The sequence below is a fragment of the Lycium ferocissimum genome, unplaced genomic scaffold (assembly GCF_029784015.1).
Source record: "Lycium ferocissimum isolate CSIRO_LF1 unplaced genomic scaffold, AGI_CSIRO_Lferr_CH_V1 ctg1793, whole genome shotgun sequence".
NCBI lineage: Eukaryota > Viridiplantae > Streptophyta > Magnoliopsida > Solanales > Solanaceae > Lycium > Lycium ferocissimum.
The window spans coordinates 7,365-25,966 of record NW_026717495.1 but is presented as its reverse complement, the minus strand read 5'-3'; the positions used below and the strand labels follow the sequence as shown (position 1 = coordinate 25,966).

General features: G+C 34.3%; 2 protein-coding genes across 3 annotated transcripts; both read right to left on the bottom strand.

The window, feature by feature from the left end:
- Positions 1-2,270: 2,270 nt before the first annotated feature.
- LOC132042793 (uncharacterized) lies at positions 2,271-8,276 on the bottom strand. Its single transcript, XM_059433316.1, has 5 exons — positions 8,174-8,276; positions 5,175-5,228; positions 4,993-5,099; positions 3,682-3,716; positions 2,271-2,818 (listed from the first exon to the last, which is right to left on the bottom strand). Exons 1-5 carry the CDS (start codon positions 8,255-8,257, stop codon positions 2,751-2,753), a joined length of 348 nt encoding a protein of 115 aa, XP_059289299.1. The 5' UTR covers positions 8,258-8,276; the 3' UTR covers positions 2,271-2,750.
- Positions 8,277-14,719: 6,443 nt separating this feature from the next.
- LOC132042794 (uncharacterized) lies at positions 14,720-17,781 on the bottom strand. 2 transcript variants are annotated; one of them, XM_059433317.1, is made up of 6 exons: positions 17,412-17,777; positions 16,560-16,821; positions 16,406-16,442; positions 15,456-15,561; positions 15,095-15,205; positions 14,720-14,948 (listed from the first exon to the last, which is right to left on the bottom strand). In XM_059433317.1, the coding sequence occupies exons 1-6, from the start codon at positions 17,613-17,615 to the stop codon at positions 14,832-14,834; spliced, it is 837 nt and encodes a 278-aa protein (XP_059289300.1). In that variant the 5' UTR covers positions 17,616-17,777; the 3' UTR covers positions 14,720-14,831. The 2 variants fall into 2 exon arrangements, with proteins under 2 accessions (XP_059289300.1, XP_059289301.1); XM_059433318.1 differs by lacking the exon at positions 15,095-15,205 and having other exon boundaries at positions 17,412-17,781.
- Between the last annotated feature and the right edge of the window lie 821 nt (positions 17,782-18,602).

Below are 18,602 nucleotides of genomic sequence, written 5' to 3'. Positions count from 1 at the left end.
CAACCCCTAAATGGATTGTTGAAAGAAATAAAAATATAAGGGATGGGTGTGGAAAGTGGGAGTTCACCTACTTGCCTACCCCACAGTAGCTTTGAGACCACTTCGTTAAATCCGCCTGTCGCATTCAATGTTCGTGTTCTATGTGTTGTATCTAATATCCAGAGCCTATGGCTATGAGTGTAAATATGAATTTAGGGGTGCATTTGGATATATTCAAAGAGTAATCATGACAAATTTGATGTACTTCCTATACAGGTAGTAATATAGATCACAAGTTCACAACCAATTAGTTGTGGACCCTCCCCCAAATGTAGGAAGAAGATGAGAAAAGTCAGGGAAGTTTGAATGTGACTTTGGTTTTAGCTTTGGAAAGCTAATTATTAAAAGGATTTCGAACATGTTAATTCGAGAAAGGTTGTGTTTGGATTACTTCTGAAAAATGTTTAAGAGCCTGTTTGGATTGGCTTATAAGTCGCTGAAAACGAAATTTTTGAGTGTTTGGGCCAATGGACCAACTTAAAGCCCATTTTCTTCAAAAATAAGTTCAAAAAATAATTGGGCCCGTTTGGCTTAAATTTTTTTATCTACATTTTTTTAACGCGGAGTGCCCTTCGTTTTATTGGTCTTTAAATTTTGCCCTCATATTTGAAATCTTTAAAATTTGCCCTTCGCTTAACACCCGTAGGTTCCAGGTTCGAACCCACGCTGCATCAAAATTTTAAAAAAAAATTCGCAAGGTAAGTTTAAATTTCGCTTATGCTGGGACCGGCATACTTTTGTTAAGGAATTACCAAAAAGTTATACGGACCGGCAAGATACTTATGCCTTGTGGGCGGACTTAGTAAGTATGCGGGGTCCGGTGATAACTTTGATAATTCCTTCACAAAGTTATGCGGTCCGGCATAAAAGTTTGCCCATTAAAAGTATACCCCAAGATAACTTTGTGAAGGAATTATCAAAGTTATGCGGACCGTAGATACTTTTATGCCTTATGGGAAGACTTGGCGTAAGTATGCGGGTCCCAAGATAACTTTGATAATTCCTTCACAAAGTTATGCGTCCGATAAAAGTTTGCCCATTAAAAGTATGCCTTCACCGGCATAACTTTGTGAAGGAATTATCAAAGTTATGCGGACCAAAGATACTTATGCCAAGTACGCCCATAAGGCATGAGTATCTTGCGGTCCGCATAAAATGTGTAATTCCTTAACAAGTGTATCTTTGATGGCGGCATAGCAAAAATTTAAACTCGCCTTGCGAATTTTTTTTTAAAAATTTTATCGCGCGTGGTTCGAACACGGAACCTGGGTGTTAGCCGAAGGCAAAATTTAAACATTTCAAATATGAAGGCAAATTAAAGACCACCCCAAAAGAAGGGCAATTACCGCTCGCTATCTAAACTTATGTCGTTTTTTTAAGCCCATCCAAACAGGCTCTAAAGAACATTTGTTATTTATGACAGTAACGTCCGGCCAGTTTACGAGTCCCTCGGACTATTCCATCAGGTACTATCGCATGTATCAAGTAACTTTACGTACCATGGTTTAGCCATATCAAGAACTTTACACGCCTTGGTTTAGGCTAATGGCATCACCTACTGTTTTGTTGCATCCGTTGGGATTTGAATATAAGACTTTATGATTTTGCTCCAACTTTATTGATCACTAGGCCACACCCTTGAGCTATGTTGCTCAGGTCCACCAAAATCCTTGCTGCACCCATGACAATCTGACACGATTTGGGTCATTCGCACTTTCCCTACTCTCTCTTACAGCTATTCATTTGAATTACTTATGACTATAACTGAAGTCACCAATCATCTTCAATTATCACATTAGTTCCTTACTGAACCAAAAATAATGATTGTTTAGCCAATATGGGAAATTAGTTGAAGACAGATTCTCTTGGGAAGAATGTTGGCAACTACACAGCGCACGCTGAGGCAAACTAATCAATGTAAAGCAGAGGTTTCACAAGTTTGGTAGAGGAGAATTTAGAATGCAGTTGGAGAATACAAGAACAGAAAGGGCCCTTTGCTTATGGACAATTTGGCCAATTTTTTGTCATGTTAGAGGCATTAGGCTTAAACTTTCTATTTCAAGTTCCCAATATACCAGAAGAAGCAGCAAAATTAGAGAGGGGGGGGGGGGGGGGGTGGAAAAAAAAAACACACGAAGTTAAAAAGAACAACAATGAACACATCATGTGCAATTAATGGCAGTTTGCATACAGTTGGTCAGTAGAGGAAAGCAATTAATGCTATGACAATGGGATCACAAACAAGTTCTAGTAACTTAGTTGCTTGTACAAATAGTTAAAATACACTGACAAGCGACAACTTAAAATTAAATCATTTTTCTTTGTGGCAGGGTTTTGGGATCACAAGCAAATTTTGGGACCACCTGAAGCAACTGACAATACTATGTCGATTTTCTTATAACTAGTAGATAATGTAGATTATGGCATACATTGCATAATCATCAACAGACACAATGCAGCAACGTATTTTTTGGATTCATTAGCAGACAAAGGTATCAAGTCGAGCGTGTCACAAAAGCCAGAATCCATAACACTGACCCTCCTTCTAACAAGACCATCTCACAAGCAAAAGCTTAGTTCCAGATCAAAGTAGTGTCACAACGATTCAGTGCTCAAGTTTGATCAAAGACGGCATTTTGATGCAAAAACAATTTGAAGCAGTAAATTAGCTTCCAGCTCAAGGTCAATTTTTGTTTCAAGTAACTGTTCGCTTAAAAGAAGATTATTGAAACACCCATTGTCAGACAGCCCACAGCCACCCAAGGACTCAATCGCTCACCTGCCACATTAAAGCATGCCAGTTAGTAACACCTTGGCAAAAGATTATATTCACTATGCTACAACAAATAAATGATTAACCTGTTTTCTATTGTTTGCTCTCTACACCAACACCTTTCTTTTCTTCTTATTTCCCCATATACACATAGCAAAATGATTTGCAATATCTATACTATTTGATTTATAAGTTCAATTTGCTCTAGCTATATATGTCAAAAGTTCAGCTAAGGGAGGGAAGTTCAAGAAAACTTAGTTCGCAGAACTTCATATGCCTTTTGACTTTTGAAGAAGGCGACTATTCGGAGATGTTATGAGAAGTTCCTAGCATAGAATTGGAGCAGAAAAGGACACAAGAACCTCCATGATCACACTTAGGCGTGCAAATGACATGTCATCACGTAAATAAAGCTTCTCAAAAGTTTTGTTTAAAGATGAGGCTGATATGAATCAGCCGACGGACAAGTGACCACCCTAAAGTATAACTCCCTAGTCGAAATTATGCATACACGTAATCAATGATTAGCTGCGTTATGCACAACACATAAACAATGATTAGCCGCATTATGCAATAGTATCCATTCATCTGATGTGTAATGCTTAAGTTTCAACCAGGTACTCATATAGCAGCAATTCAACTTTAAATCCAGAGCTCATTGTTCGGTTGCATTTTTAATGGGACTACGCGTGTGAAATCTGGTTAAAAAGAGATAACATATGCTGTTATTTAACCAAAGTAACAAACTTCAATTATATAAGAGAAAATGAATTAAGGCAGCATTTTTTAATTTTAAAAAAAGAGTTAACAAAACAATACAGACAGCTCCTAAGTACCAACATTACCAGCATGGTAGGAAATAACTTTACCTATTCTAGCAGCCTTCCAAAAGAAGCCTCGAAACCTGCGATAAGTAGTATCTAATTAGGATATAAAAAATAGAGCCACAACAACAGACATTCTTCAGCTGCTAAACTGACAAAATGAGGCTTAAAGGAGAAACTTACAGATTGGTCCTCCATTTAGGATCAAAGGTTGTCGCCCATAAAAACCCAACAAAACACAGTAGATCCAATAAAAAGTGCACTTCTATTATTCTCGTGATTAAAGTGGCATTATATTCAATAAGAATCACCAAATTATAGGACTGAGTCCTTTATAAGGTATAGGGTAGAGGGGTCCACTTCCCACTAGTGTCTTACCAAAGAGAGAATGTTAGAGCCAAAAACTATCCACACAAGTAAGTGTAACCACCATTTCATACAAGTATAAAATACTACATCAGGGAACAATCAAATTCTCACCATAATGCACGTACATCAAAAAACTTCAGGAAAAGGATGTATTCTCTATGAATTATGAAACAACAGTAAGAATGTTGAGCCCGAGTACGCAGACCATGTTAAAACCTTCAACTTTTAGAAGGTAAGCTCAAACATGAAGAAGTTAAGATGTTCGAGCATGTTAAGTATCACAACAGTTATCAAGTACTCCCTCCGTTCACTTTTACCTGTCCACTATACTAAAATAAATTCACTTTTACTTGTTCGCTTTAGCATATCAAGAAAAAACAAACTTTTTTTTTCTTGTTTTACCCTTAACATTAATTACTCATTTCCAAATCCAATGAGACTACACACCAATCAATATGGGTATTATGGTAAAATGTATACTTCATCTATTAATTCTTAAGGGGCGTGCAAAGTCAAACGTGGACAAGTAAAAGTGAACGGAAGGAGTACATTGAAGGGGATGTTTGTAGAAAAATCCGGTGGTGACAAGTACGTTGCCCTTTCACTTCCTCTTCACTTCATGGAAAATTACCTCCATCCTTTACCAGACTTCCCTGTTCTTTCCCACCACCCATCTAATGATGGAGATTGGGGCGAGTCACAGAGAAGGGAGGAGGGAAAGTGGCTAAAGTGATTATCGCTGTCCAATGCACCGAGTTAGATAAGTGGTTGCCTTTTCAGGCTATGGCATCCAATTGAATGCAAAAAATAATAAAAGAGATATATGAAGATGTTAAAAAATGGTGAATATAGCAGTCTATGAATAAATAAGGTTAAACATAGGTAAGATTGACATCAGTTGCATATCCTCTCACCTGAGCTACGAGTCCCCACTACTTAATACCTAGTAAAGAAAATTGTATTAGCTACACAATCAGGTAGACTTACCCAGTTCTTTGTTCAAGAAGTGCTGGAAAATGCATCTTTACATAAGTGCATGTACAAATCCATAATAGCACGACCGTCAAAAAGGAATGGAAATTAAAGAGCGCGGACTGAAAATACCAACACAAAAGTATTAGCATCTATTTAAGTACTCAATACAGAATTCTCATATGGATGCAACTCACCATATCTGAAGTTTCCTGTCTTAATTGATTTTGCTTCAACCAAGTCACCAAATCCTACAAAGTAAAGAAGCATAACTTAGCTTCCTCTCGCACCAAAGGGGATATTAATGTGAACGAGAAATTGATAGTGATTCCTCCTTATAATTTTGAATCATTCGGCACAACCACCTCAAATTGATGAAACCAATTAATACTATGGGGAACCAGTCAACAGCTTCCCAACCACATTTGAGAATGCATACTACAAAATAGAAGTATTAACTATTAACCAGATATTGGCATCATTCATAAAGTGACCTTATAAACAAATACAAATTAAACAATGTGAGAGAAGCACAAATCTCTACCTTGCTATGAGTTGCGCCTTTGAAATTAACAAGAACTGAAGATCTTCATATTAAGAATTGGAAAAAGAAGAAGTCCTTATATCTCTATAGTAGCTCTCTAAATTCGTGCATATAAGCAAGTATACAACATCCTCGTCACTCTTTTTGATCTTCTCCATGTATATATATCTATTGACTTCCCAACTTTTATCAATTTATTAGAAGTATCTCTTTGATAAGCAAATGCAACAAGTTGTTTTTTTTTTTTTGTTTTGATGACATGGGAACCCGCAGCCGCTACCCTTTGGGTGCGCACAGGGTAAACCCAGCTCCTGTGCAATAGCTCGCAAACCACACAGGAGAGGTAACCTGCACAGATCCCAAAATCGTTTTTTTTTTTTTTTTTTATAAAAGGATCATTAAATGCATGGGCCCAGATCAGCAGATGCAGATCAATCCCAAACAGATGCAAGCATATGACTGCCAGAAAAATCAATGCTTTTGACTCTAACACGATTTGGTCCCTAGGCAAATTATAACTGCGCTTGTGTTGCCCTTTTCAGTAAGATTATAATGCAGATTTCTATCTCTTGCCTCATTAGCAAAAAGAATCCTACTGTTACTGTTTCCTTTTTCCTATTTGACTTGCTTTGTTATTGTTTTATTCTGAGCTGAGGGTCTATCGGAAACAGCCTCTCTACCTCAAGGTAGGGGTAAGGTCTGCGTCAGTGTTATCAAAAGCGAAAAGTGGAAAAAAGCTCTAAAGTCAGCTGGGGCTTTAAGCACAAATAAAGCGTGGGCTTTAATGAAAAAGGCACAAATCTATATATGTTTAGTCCAAGATTAATAACATTAATCATGAATAACAAATATATGGACAAAGGAATTGTAAAAACATTACGATAAAGTGAAATATGAATTATCTAGTGTCACCCCTTCAAGAGAGGCTCATTGACAAGGCAAAGTATGTCTTAGAGTCTTGACGATGACACTGACGTAGAGCCTTGATGATGACACTAAAGCGCACATAAAGCGAAGCGAAGCGAAGAACTCAACATGTTTTGAGCCTTGCTTCAGGGCTTAAGCGCGCCTTTGACGACACTGGTCTGCGTACACTCTACCCTCTCAAGACCCTACTTGTGGGACTACACTAGGTATGTTGTTGTTGTTGTTGTTGCTGTTGAAAAACGAGAGTTCATCCATTCATGTATAAGTTATCTTTTACGTAGCTGATTTCCTACGGAATTACCCATCCACTGCAAGTTATCCACTGACAATCCTTGCTATCCAGCCACTCTTACTCGCAAGGATAGACTAACGATAGAGCAGGACTTCATCAGCCTTTCACCAGCCTATTTTGAAACCTCCAGTTATATAACTCAAATTCAACCCCTTAGCTTTCGTTGTTAAGACATCGTACATCGGTTAGTACCCAAATTTCTAAAAGTGTCTCCAGTTACTTACCCTTGACCGACACCCTTTCTTTTGCCCTATATTATATTTTCCACAAAATATAGGCTTAACAAGTGTCTATTAGTGAGGAGTTGACCAGTACAGGAAAAGTGTTAACATGGAAACTAGGCTGTTGTTGTTGTTTTAGGGAGGCCGCTTTTCTGCTGTGTTCAGCAAAATATACATTAGATAATCACTTTCGAGCATACACTACATATTACTTTAATTTGGAGCAAAGACATGTCACCGAAATTTACTTGGTCACTGACAAATATAATACAGTCACTTCAGTACTTTAGCTAGGAAATATATACACAAAACATAGATTTAATTACATCAAAAATCAAATCATAAGACGAACATATAATTTTGACATCATACAGAAACTACGAAGAAGCCACAAAGCAACAAAGGAAGTTTATCCGTCTATCAGCCATTAGCTATATGGATCATTCTCGTCATATCATATAGGTTTTTATTGAACCAAATAAAGAACACGAAGAAGCCAGCATCATACTTCACCTTTAATGCTAAATATACCAACACAATAGTTACTTAAACACTTTGGTATCTTTATAAACCAGACAGCAAGAACCAAAACCAACATTTTACTTCTTCTATAGGGAATTAATTGGGTATGCTTTTTTTTTTTTTTGGGGGGGGGGTTTTACGGGTCCGAAATGAGCTGAAAAACAATTCAGACCTTAAGTGATGTCTTATGCACATGTGCTAAATGCTAATGGTTTCCAAGTTCCAACAAAATCTAACTCCCTTTTCAACATCCATATTCAATCCAATTTTGTTCTTCAAACTGATTATTCTAAGAAAACTTTTCTTTTTCTCGAGAAAACGAACAGCCCCAACTCTACCTACATCCATTAGATAGCAGTAATCAAAGTTTAATGGGAGCAAAAAAAAAAAACTTAGTATTTCCCTTTATCCAATATGCTCGAGCATTAAAGATCAAGAAATCATAACATAGCTTTTCTAAACAAAAACAAAAGTACTAATAACCTTTTTTATCAGTTGGCCCACTATAATTTCATCAACCGTAGCAACTGAGACAGTCCCTTCAATAGTTGTTGATAGCACGGATGCTTACACCGTACGCTATAATGTTAAGTATTAAAAAAATGAAAAAAGTATGTAATCAAACAGGAAAAAAAAAAGAGGGAGGGGGGGGGGGGGGGAATACATTGAGTTGCGGATTACCTAAACGACAGCCAACAGCAGAAGTTGTAACGGTGATTGTGTTGGGGCACTTTCAGATCGCAAGCAGGGATGAATTTGAAAACGATTCTCCATTGTTTGGTTTTGATGGAAAAAAGTGGAAAGCAAAATTGGGAAGAGAATAATTTGAGAGAAAATAGGTTATTTTTAACATGGCCTTGAGCCTGTTTGGATGGCTTATTTTAAGAAGCTTATAAGCTGCTTTAGATAACTTAAGTTAAATGAGCCTAATTATTTTTTTGAATTTATTTTAAGCATAAGATAACTTTAAATTGGTCAGCTAAATACTTAAAAAAACTGAAAACAGCTTATAAGTAACTTATAAGCCAATCCAAATGGGCTACTTATCTCGAAACCAAACTTAAATTTAGATATTTAATTACTTCTTTTTCATTAGGAGTGACAATAACAAAAAGAGAAAAGGGTCAAAAATACCTCTCTACTTTGGGAAAAGGATTAAAAATATACTTCTTTATAAATTTGAGTCAAAAATACTCTTTTCGTCATTAAACTTTTCAAATATATCCTGTCTTAACGAAAATTCTCAAAATAACCCCATTTCATTTTTAAACCCACTTCATTTAAACCTGACCCAACTACATAAAAAAATCCATATGCGACTAATTTGTTCCCGAGTCTTACATCTGGAGCCACTAGGTACATGAGCGGGTGGCTCATATGGATTTTTTATTTAGTTGGGTCGGGTTTAAATGTAGCGGATTTAAAAATAAAATCGGGTTAGTTTGGAAATTTCCGCTAAGACAAGGGTATACTTGAAAACTTTAATAACGGAAGGGGTATTTTTAACCCTAATTTGTAAAGGAGGATATTTTTAACCCCTTTTCCAAAGTAGAAGGGTATTTTTGACCTTTTTCCCTAAAAAAAATGGTCTTTTGCGTTTGAAGATAGGTTCAAAATAATCACGTATGGACTGAAAAGGTTTGATCCTTTAAGTTAATATTTTGTCTCTGTCAAATATATAGCGTAATAATTTATGTTCGTTAGATTTGACGAAAATAAGAAAAAGAAAATTAATCATAAACACAAGAAAGTCTTATCAATCCGAAAATATACAACACATGAAGTTGTACTAGACACTAAAAAGATATAAAAATTAGCAGAAAGTACACCTCAAAAGCTGCAACAGTCTTTGAAAATGAATCAAAAATAGCATAAACTACAAAACTTGTGCTTCTAAATGTGAGTTCAACTAATTTTATTCTTTTTATAGTTTTGGCCGTCAAACCGTCAAATCTAACTAATATTTGACGAAGAAATGTTAATTTTTGAAAAACTTAAAGGATCAAAATTGTTCAAAGTATACCTAGGAAACTATTTTGACCTTACACTAAACATAACGGACCATTTTTGTCATTTTTTCATAATATAGATTATTTGTAGCATTATATTGTTACTGTTACTGTACATTAAGAAACCATACAAGGGCATATTACTGTAATCAACACTTTTTAAGAAATAATCTTAGCACATCCCATAAAAATTTGGATTTTGCTCGTTCAGTATTTCTTGATACCTTCCTTTCAGTGGGGGTGGGGGTGGGGGGGAGGGAGGAAAGAAAAAAGAAATTTCTTATATCCCAAAAAGAATCATTTACCATAAAGTAAACTATGTGACAAATAAATTATACTTCAACAGAAGTGTTACTCTTCTTTTTCATAGTTGAGTTAAACCTGCCTTATTTCAAAATTTTGGACCTCATGTTTTTTTTTTTTTTTTTTTTTTTTAGATTTCTTCTTATAACCCCATTTTTGGGTCGTAATATTGACGTCATAAAAAAAAATTGTAACCATAAAGTACTAAACTATGACTTAGTTGTCAAAATACAAATAATCGAAAAGTCAAATCTTTAGTATCATTGCATTTCATCACCGCACCATTATTTATTACTACGTACATGCTACGTGAAAAAAATTTATTCCAAAAATTTGCCTTTTCATAATTAATATTTTAAATATATATATGATTAAATTTTCGAAGTCAAAAAATTAGCATGTCATATTGATCAACCAGCTTGATAAATGAAGCGAAGAGAAGATAAGAAAGGCTCCAAAATGTGAGTGGCAAAGGTATTGTTCAAAACACACTTAAGGGACTATTTTGAACTTACCCTTAAATATAAGTGACCATTTTTGTTATTTTCTCATAATATAGATTATTTGTAGCATTATGCAATATGGTATGCCGCTGGAGATGATCCTTCCAAATTATATATTACTATCATAATTGAGAAAGCTAACACACCCATTTTGGGTGGTCATCAACATGCAATATGCAATACTATTGGAGTAAATCTTTGTTATCAAACACGCTCACATAAAAATTCATAAATTGAAGTGCACAAAAATTAACCAAATATAACAGATAAAAAAAGGATAAGACAACGATGAAGATGAGGAAATAATTCAAATTATTAATTAATAGCCAAGAAAAATAAAGAGAGAAACGGAAATCAAATATCCTTATTTTTGGGGACATGCATCTATCGATAGGGTACATTGACAAAAGATATAGTCGTCCTCGTCCACACATCTTGCTTCACACACTTTAACAGCTCCAAATCGTTCAGAGCAATAAGCCTTGCATTGGGGATCGCTTCGATGATCTCTGCATATCCCCTTATAGCTTTCTGTACATGACTCTCCACAACGTCCTTGTGCTACACACACTGTCATACATATACACATACTGTCAGTGATGGAGGCAGAATATTCGCTAACGAGAGTCAAACTATAAGTAGATAATTAAACACATAAAAAAGTCAAGGGAATTCAACATATAATAGTGGGTAAATCCTTAACCCTTCTCCCTCTTACTAAGACTACAGAATGTTCTTGTGAATTATGGCCAATACCGAGTATATAAGCAGTGATTTCAAATCCAGAAGTTATACATAATCTTTTTGACCTATTTAGGTACTACATTTTTTTCGCTAAGCGGTATCAGTTCACAATACAATTGAAACCCCTTAATTCAAGGTGGCTCCATCACTAACAGGAATTTCCAATCGACAATCTGTCAGAAATTTGGTATTTATAGAAAGTATTTTAAAATTGTTTCTGACAAGTAAATTTCTGACATAAAATCCGCGAGAAATTATATGTTTTTGGTAGTTTTATTAAGAGAGTTGGGTTGTAGAAACATAACTTTAATGTTTGGTGATGCTCACAAGTTAATTCAAAATTTTCTATTATAAATAAAAAAAAATGAATAAGTATAACTACTAAGGCTAAACTTAGTACGTTTGATGTGTATCATAAATTCATGTGTAAAAAATTATTAGAATTGCAATGAATAGTATATGTGAACTCATAATTTTAAAAATACAAATTTAGTGCTGAGACCTTAAAGATTGAACCCAAACTTAGTGCTGCCCGCCTTTGGCTATAACATTTTATTGTAGAAAAAAGAGGGTACCTGATGCAATGGCAATAAGGACGAGGAAGATCAAAAAGATTTTTGAGGACATCGCCATCTTTCAATTACAAACTCAAAAAAAAGTAATAGTGATGTAGTATGTATGACTTGTGAATTTTCTACGCACACCCTCTATGTATATATACAATTTAGGCTAATGATAAGTATCTCTATTAAAATCTAAATTTGGACATTTTTTTTCAAGGCTTGACAGAATATCAATAGTCAAATTTGATTGTCACTCTTTTTAGAAGGTCAGTCAATTACTTACCGAAGATGTTCTAACAGAAAAGATCTATATAGTATATAATATTATAATACATTGCATTAATAGATATGCACATCATGATGGAGTAAGATATTGATTTTAGATAGATTCTTACTAAGCAAAGAGTAAATTGAATACAAATTGATTGAGTGAGATCCTGGATCATAATATCGCAGTAAATATAGTAATAAAATAATGATTCAACTAAATTTTGTAGATCCTAATTCTTAAGTTTCCCAAACGGATCATATTGGTCTTTTAGAAAAATCATGATTTTATTTACCTTCTATGTCCGCCAAGAAGAACTACTAGTGAGTGACACTATGTTTGGTTAAAAAAAAAAAGGTCCGTACATAAATGTAATCTAACATTTTACAATTAAAAAGTTGTAAAAGTCATATTGTTACTATTACTTTACTTGTAGAAACCGTGAGTAAATATCTCAAAACGTCACTTAACTATGAGGAATTACGCAGTAAAGTCATTCAACTTTATTTTATATCGATAAAATAACTCAACTTAGGGTTTTTCTCTCATAAAATCACTCAACCAAAGTCGTCATAAAAAAATATGACATGACAAAATAAATTAATTTATATATCATGTAGACATGAACTCCACAAATAAAACAAAATTAAAAGAATACTCATATCTTATGATTTTTTACGTCTGATTAAAACAAAATTAATTATTACAAATATAAACTCATCATCATTATTATCATGTTCAATCATGCGAATCAAATGGATAGACGCAAAATTCTTGATTGTCAGGGGCAAACGAGATTTGAAAAGCACGCTATAATTCAAGATCACTGTAATACCATATCTAAGTTACTACCAGTAACTTGCTATACTCCAAATAGTAAAGATTTTCAAGATTTATAATTGATAACCCACTTAACACCAGTCCGATACAAGAACAGCTGAATAATATTGGGCATGGAAGACTGAAAACAGTATAAAATAACTTTGACAAAAAAGAAAATTAAAATAAAAAACACACCAAAAGAAATAACTACTCGGATACATATACACGCATTCACAAATATAATTTGGAGCTTTTAATTTTGTTTTAACCTGATAAAAACAAAATAATATATGGGTCTTCTTTACTTTGGTTTATTTGCGGGGTACATCTCTACTAACTCTACATGACATAAAAAATTAATTTATTTTGTCGTGTCATATTTTTCTATGACAAATTTGGCTGAATAATTTATAAGAGAAAAGCTCTAAGTTGAATGATTTTTTAACATGATACAAAATAAAATTAAATGATTTTGCTACATAATCCTCAAAACTGAGTGACATTCTGAGATATTTACAGTAGAAACCATACAATGGCATATTACTGTTATCAAGACTCTTTTTTTTTTTCTTTTTTTTTTTTTTTTTAAGGAAATAAATCTTTACACATCCCATAAAATTGTGAATTTTGCTCGTTCAGCATTTCTTGATATCCTCCTTTCAAGGGTAAAAAAAAAAAAAAAAAAATTATCTTGACATCCTGATGTTTACCATAAAGTAAGCTCCGTGACAAATAAATTGTAGTTCAAAATTAGTGTTACTCGTCTTTTTCATTCTTGAGTTCAAACCTGCCTTATCTTAAAATTTTGGACCTTATGTTCCCTTTATTATTATTATTATTATTATTTTTTTTGGCCCCCTTCATATTTCTTCTTGCACTCCCTTTATTGGGTCAGCTATAAGAACGCCCACTAGTAAAACTTTATTTACTTGACAATTAGCTTATCATTCTCTATAGGCTTTCTCAATAATACAAGATAAGTAACTCATGAACCCAAATACTCTGCATTTTCTTCGACAATTAGCTTATCATTCTCCATATTAGTACCATCCAAATCCAGCCTTATCTAATACTCCATCCGTCCTAATTTAAGTGATATCTTTCTCGTTTCGAGAGTCAATTTGATCGCTTTAAAGCTAAATTGTATTAGATTAGCTCAATAGTTTAAGAAAAAACTAATCTATTTGAAAACTACATGAAAAATACTACTTATAAGTTACAACTTGTCTCATATTAATTTGGTGAAAAAACACATATTAAAATATTGGTCAAAGTTCATACAACTTGAATCTTGAGAAGCGAAAAATATCACATAACTTGAGACAGAGGGAGTAGAACATTATAAGCGAAAGTAAGCATTCTTGGCAAAGTGATCTATCGGTTGTATTTTCTGGGGGGAGGGGTGTTTGCAGCTGAAAAGAACGTTTAGTAGTTATCATCAAGAACTAAAACAAGAGAAATTAATGAACATATTGATGAAAAATATTTACTCAGCTCGTATTGATGTTTAAATTAATTCAAATAATTCAATTTTAAAAATCACGAGTTAAAATAATTATTATAATATCGATTACTTAATCATGACGAAGCAACGAAAATTTACACTAATTTTTTTCTTCATAATGAATACACAGATATTCTTTCCCTATTCTTTTTCATATTTCGATTAAATGTTGATAAAGAAACGTGAGATGATAAGAAAGTGTCCAAAAAGTGAGTGACAAAAGTATTCTATGGGAAGCATGAGAGCCACGCGTTCCACGTACAATTTTGTAGACACTATACACGTCAACCCATTACCTCAATTCATCTGTGCGTGTTTTCCTCCAAAAGTTGATGGACAAGTAATTCTTTCAGGACTACAAAGAGGAATTAATATCAATTTTATATAACCTTATCTTCATTTGCTGTAGAATCTAGAGTGAGGTTTATCCAGTCTACTAAAAATTCAGATGGAAGCTGAAGTTTCAATCATAAAAGAGTGTAAAAGCTACTTGCTTAGGCTTCATGAATAGGAACTACTATATGTTTATGAATGCATAGTGTATACAAATGTATAATCACAATGTACAAACATTTTCGTCTTCTCGAGAGCTTTACCTCAAAAAGGAGCTCTGAATAATAGTAACTACTTGCTTAGGCTTCATGAATAGGAACTAATGGCATTTTGCCTCCATAAATCTCTGGTAGCTGGCTTTCATCAATGTCTTGAAGTAGAGTTGTTGTGAGTCGTTTGTTTTCAACGAATATGATCTGATAGAAAAGATGAATACTAATTTGGTGAAGATGATTTAATACAAGCTTTAACAGAAAATATAACGAGGCTATTGATCCTTGGCTACAGCAGCAGATTAACAAAAATTCTAGCATTGTTTCATCAACCATTTTGAAGCCCTCACCTTCTTCTTGGTTTTGTTATCAATAAAAGGATACACAATCTTCCACATTGCCCAGAATAGGTGAGGAACATTAACCACAATCAGTTTTCCAAGTCTTTCAGGGTAGCAATCCTGCAATTAACGGACTATAGCATGGTGAGCCTTTTCCCATGACAATTACAGGCGGGAAAACCACAGGATTTCATTTATATATACTGGCAGTGCCAAGAGTTTTTACACTATCAGTGTATTTTAACTTGTTTTACCAGGTAAGTTGTCTTGCATTTCTGGTTACTAATTCTTCTTATCATGGACAGTTTACCTATCATCTTTAAAGTGGTGTGGTAGTAAGGAAAACCTTTTAAACTATCAACGCATAGACCTGTAAAATGGATAGTGCCCCAATGTATGCACGAGCGTCGCTGTTGGCATACCCAAAACCTTTGATATCCGCAATTGCAACAAACTTTTCCCTTCCTGGTGAGGTCCTGATTTATCAAGAAAATTACATAATTAAAAAATAAATAAATTCAAGATTACATGTCTCAACAGACTTGGAATGTTTCTTTAGGAAGCAAACTTGCCAATTATATTATAAGATATTCGCTCCGTTCCAAAATATGTGGCATCAAGGTTCAAATTACACGAGCTTTGATTAACATTTTAAGATGTATCTTTTCATCATATTAATATGAGAAGAATTGCAACTTATAGTACTTTTTGTATAGTTTCCGAATATTGAACTTTTAACTCAATATATTTAATCTAATTCAATTTAACCTCGAATATTAGCCAAATTGACTCTAAAACAACAAAAACATACCCAGTGTAAGTGGGGTTTGGGGAGGGTCGAGTGTATGTAGACCTTATCCCTATCTTGGGAGGTTGAGAGGTTGTTTCCAATAGACTCTCGGCTCAAGGAAAAACAATTCAAAGCAGTTTGGAAAAAGAAATAACGGAAGTGAAGAAGCCATGGCAAAATATTATGGAAAGCATGACAAAACAGTCTGAAAAAAGGAACAGTAACGACCACAAACTAGTACGATAATCGAAATACAAGAAACAACAAATAGTAACAGAAATTGAAGGACAAGAAACTACAAGAGTAATACTACGATCACTATTAGCATGGAAAGATAAGCGAGACAACACTCAACTACCTATTAACCTTCTATCATAATTCGTGTCCTCCATAACCTGCTATCTAAGGTCATATCTTTAATAAATTAAAACTGCGTCATGTTCTGTCTAATCACCTCTTCCCAAATTGATTCTAAAAAAGAAAAGCGAAAAGTGAGATATTTGGAACAGAGGAAATATAAGATTGTGTACCTTGAACATAGTTTGTCTAAAACCAAGACCACAAATCCTGTAAATAAAAATAAAGACTTGAATATAAGTAACTTGATTGGTTCAAAAGTCATTTCAGTGACCAAAAAACAGCAGGCCAAGTATAATGAAATCAGTAAAATAAATATAATCATACGTTTGAACTCGTCAAAGCCTCCTATTTTGTTCTGCATATGTCTGCCACCAAAAACGACAGCAATTGGGCGTCCTAATTTGTCCACTCCTTGCATGAACATTTTGTTTTGTGCTATCTCATTTGGAATCTCACTGGGTGAAATGAACCCATTTGGCACAAAGCTTTTCTTCCATTTTAGGTATTTCAAGAGCATTCTTGAAGCTTTGTCCACATCCAGATCCCTTGCTCGAAGAAACCTTCTTATCGCAAAATCATCTACTTCCTGCAAATAATTGATGTATAAAATATAAGAAAATGAACTTTGAGCCTTACTCAACCTTAAAATATCAGCTCATGACTTAAAACCATATAAAGAAGGAAAAAATCATTCCCTTAATCAATGGGGACACTTAACACGTCCAGCATGACCAGAATTAGACATTTGGTGTGTGGATAATATAACATAGGGCAGTGGCGAGTTCACTAAAGGGTGTCAAAGTATATATGAAACAATACACATACAAAATAATTAGCCTAGCTAAACAGTATAGTTTTCCAATGAAGGGGTGTCAATTGACTAAGGTGGCTCCACAACTGATAGAGGGGGCTCAAGATTGGATAAATCAAGAACACGAATGAGTCTTAACTCTAATATCATGATTTAGAGAAACTTATATTGGGTCTAGTTCAACTACAAAAGTTAGCCCATGAGGTGAGTATTTTACAAAAACCTTACAAGACAACAGCTCATTTCTTTGACCAACATGGTACACTTACAAAAAATCTCTTGCTCTTGATCATTTTAATATAGAAAAATCATGTTGTTTTCTCTTTAAGCAAATGTTAGGAACTAATTAAGAACTAAAATATAACCTTGGAAGAAGGATCTTGCTTCTCTACTAGAGCTCTCACGAGAGAAATCTTCTTCTTCTCTTCTTCACTGATTTTGTCATCGCAATGTACTTGGATGATCTCTTGTGTTACTGATTCTCCTTCCTGCCCCAATTTTGTTTCACAATGAATTCCATTATTATCGTGTAGCTCCTTGGATATTGCCTCAACTTTTCCCTCCATCATCTTTCTTGCACCTATAACTAGCAGAGGAGAGGTATACAGAGGGAAAACCCAACTTTCAAGATAATATCAGTAACGTTGTACTTTAATTTGTGGCCAAGGAAATTAAAAAGAGGCATATAGGGAAGTTAGAAATATTAAGACTTTGTCTGAATGGAAAATCAAATGGGACCGATGTATTTAAAGGGACCAAATACTTTATAACCTACGAGATGAGTATCTATATGCTTGTAATCTAGCTAGTATGGAGTTAAAATATAATATACAGTGAGACCGTGAGATTTCTTCGTCCGAAATTAGAGAATAATTTTTTTTAGGAAGCACCTTTTCTCTTACTGGACCCTATGCGATGTGATCGGAATTAGCCAAATTAGTGGCTCAGATGGAGCTATAGTTCTGCTTAACCCATAAACTCGAAATCTTAATTACTCCGCCTCTGATTATTAGGTATTATAATGAATGGTTATACAAAAAAAAAAAAAAAAAAACTAGAGAAAAGAAGAATCCGAATTTAAAGACCATGAGTGCATTTCTTAATGTATATGCACACGCATTTTTAAAAATAAAAAGACAAACCTCTGCTTAAGGCCTAACTTTTGTTTTGTGTACGTGTTTGTGTGTATAACTCATCCCACCTAACTTGGAATTGAGGATGTGGAGATGATACGTTCATGGAAGTAAGATCATATTACTTTTCAACATTAGCTCTCGTGCACTGTTTATATGTTTGATCTGTCTCTAATACTAAACTGACGCAATTGGAAGTAATAAATAGATTGTTGAAAAAAATACAACTATAGGGGTTGGTTGTAGGAAGTGGGAGTTCACCTACTTGCCTACCTCATAGCACTAAAGAGTGTGAGACCGCTTCGTTGAGTCCCCCTTTCGCATTCAATGTTCATGTTCTATGTGTTGTATCTACTATCTAGAGCTTTGAATGTAAATATGAATTTGGGGTGCATTTGGACATATTCAAAGAGTAATCATGAA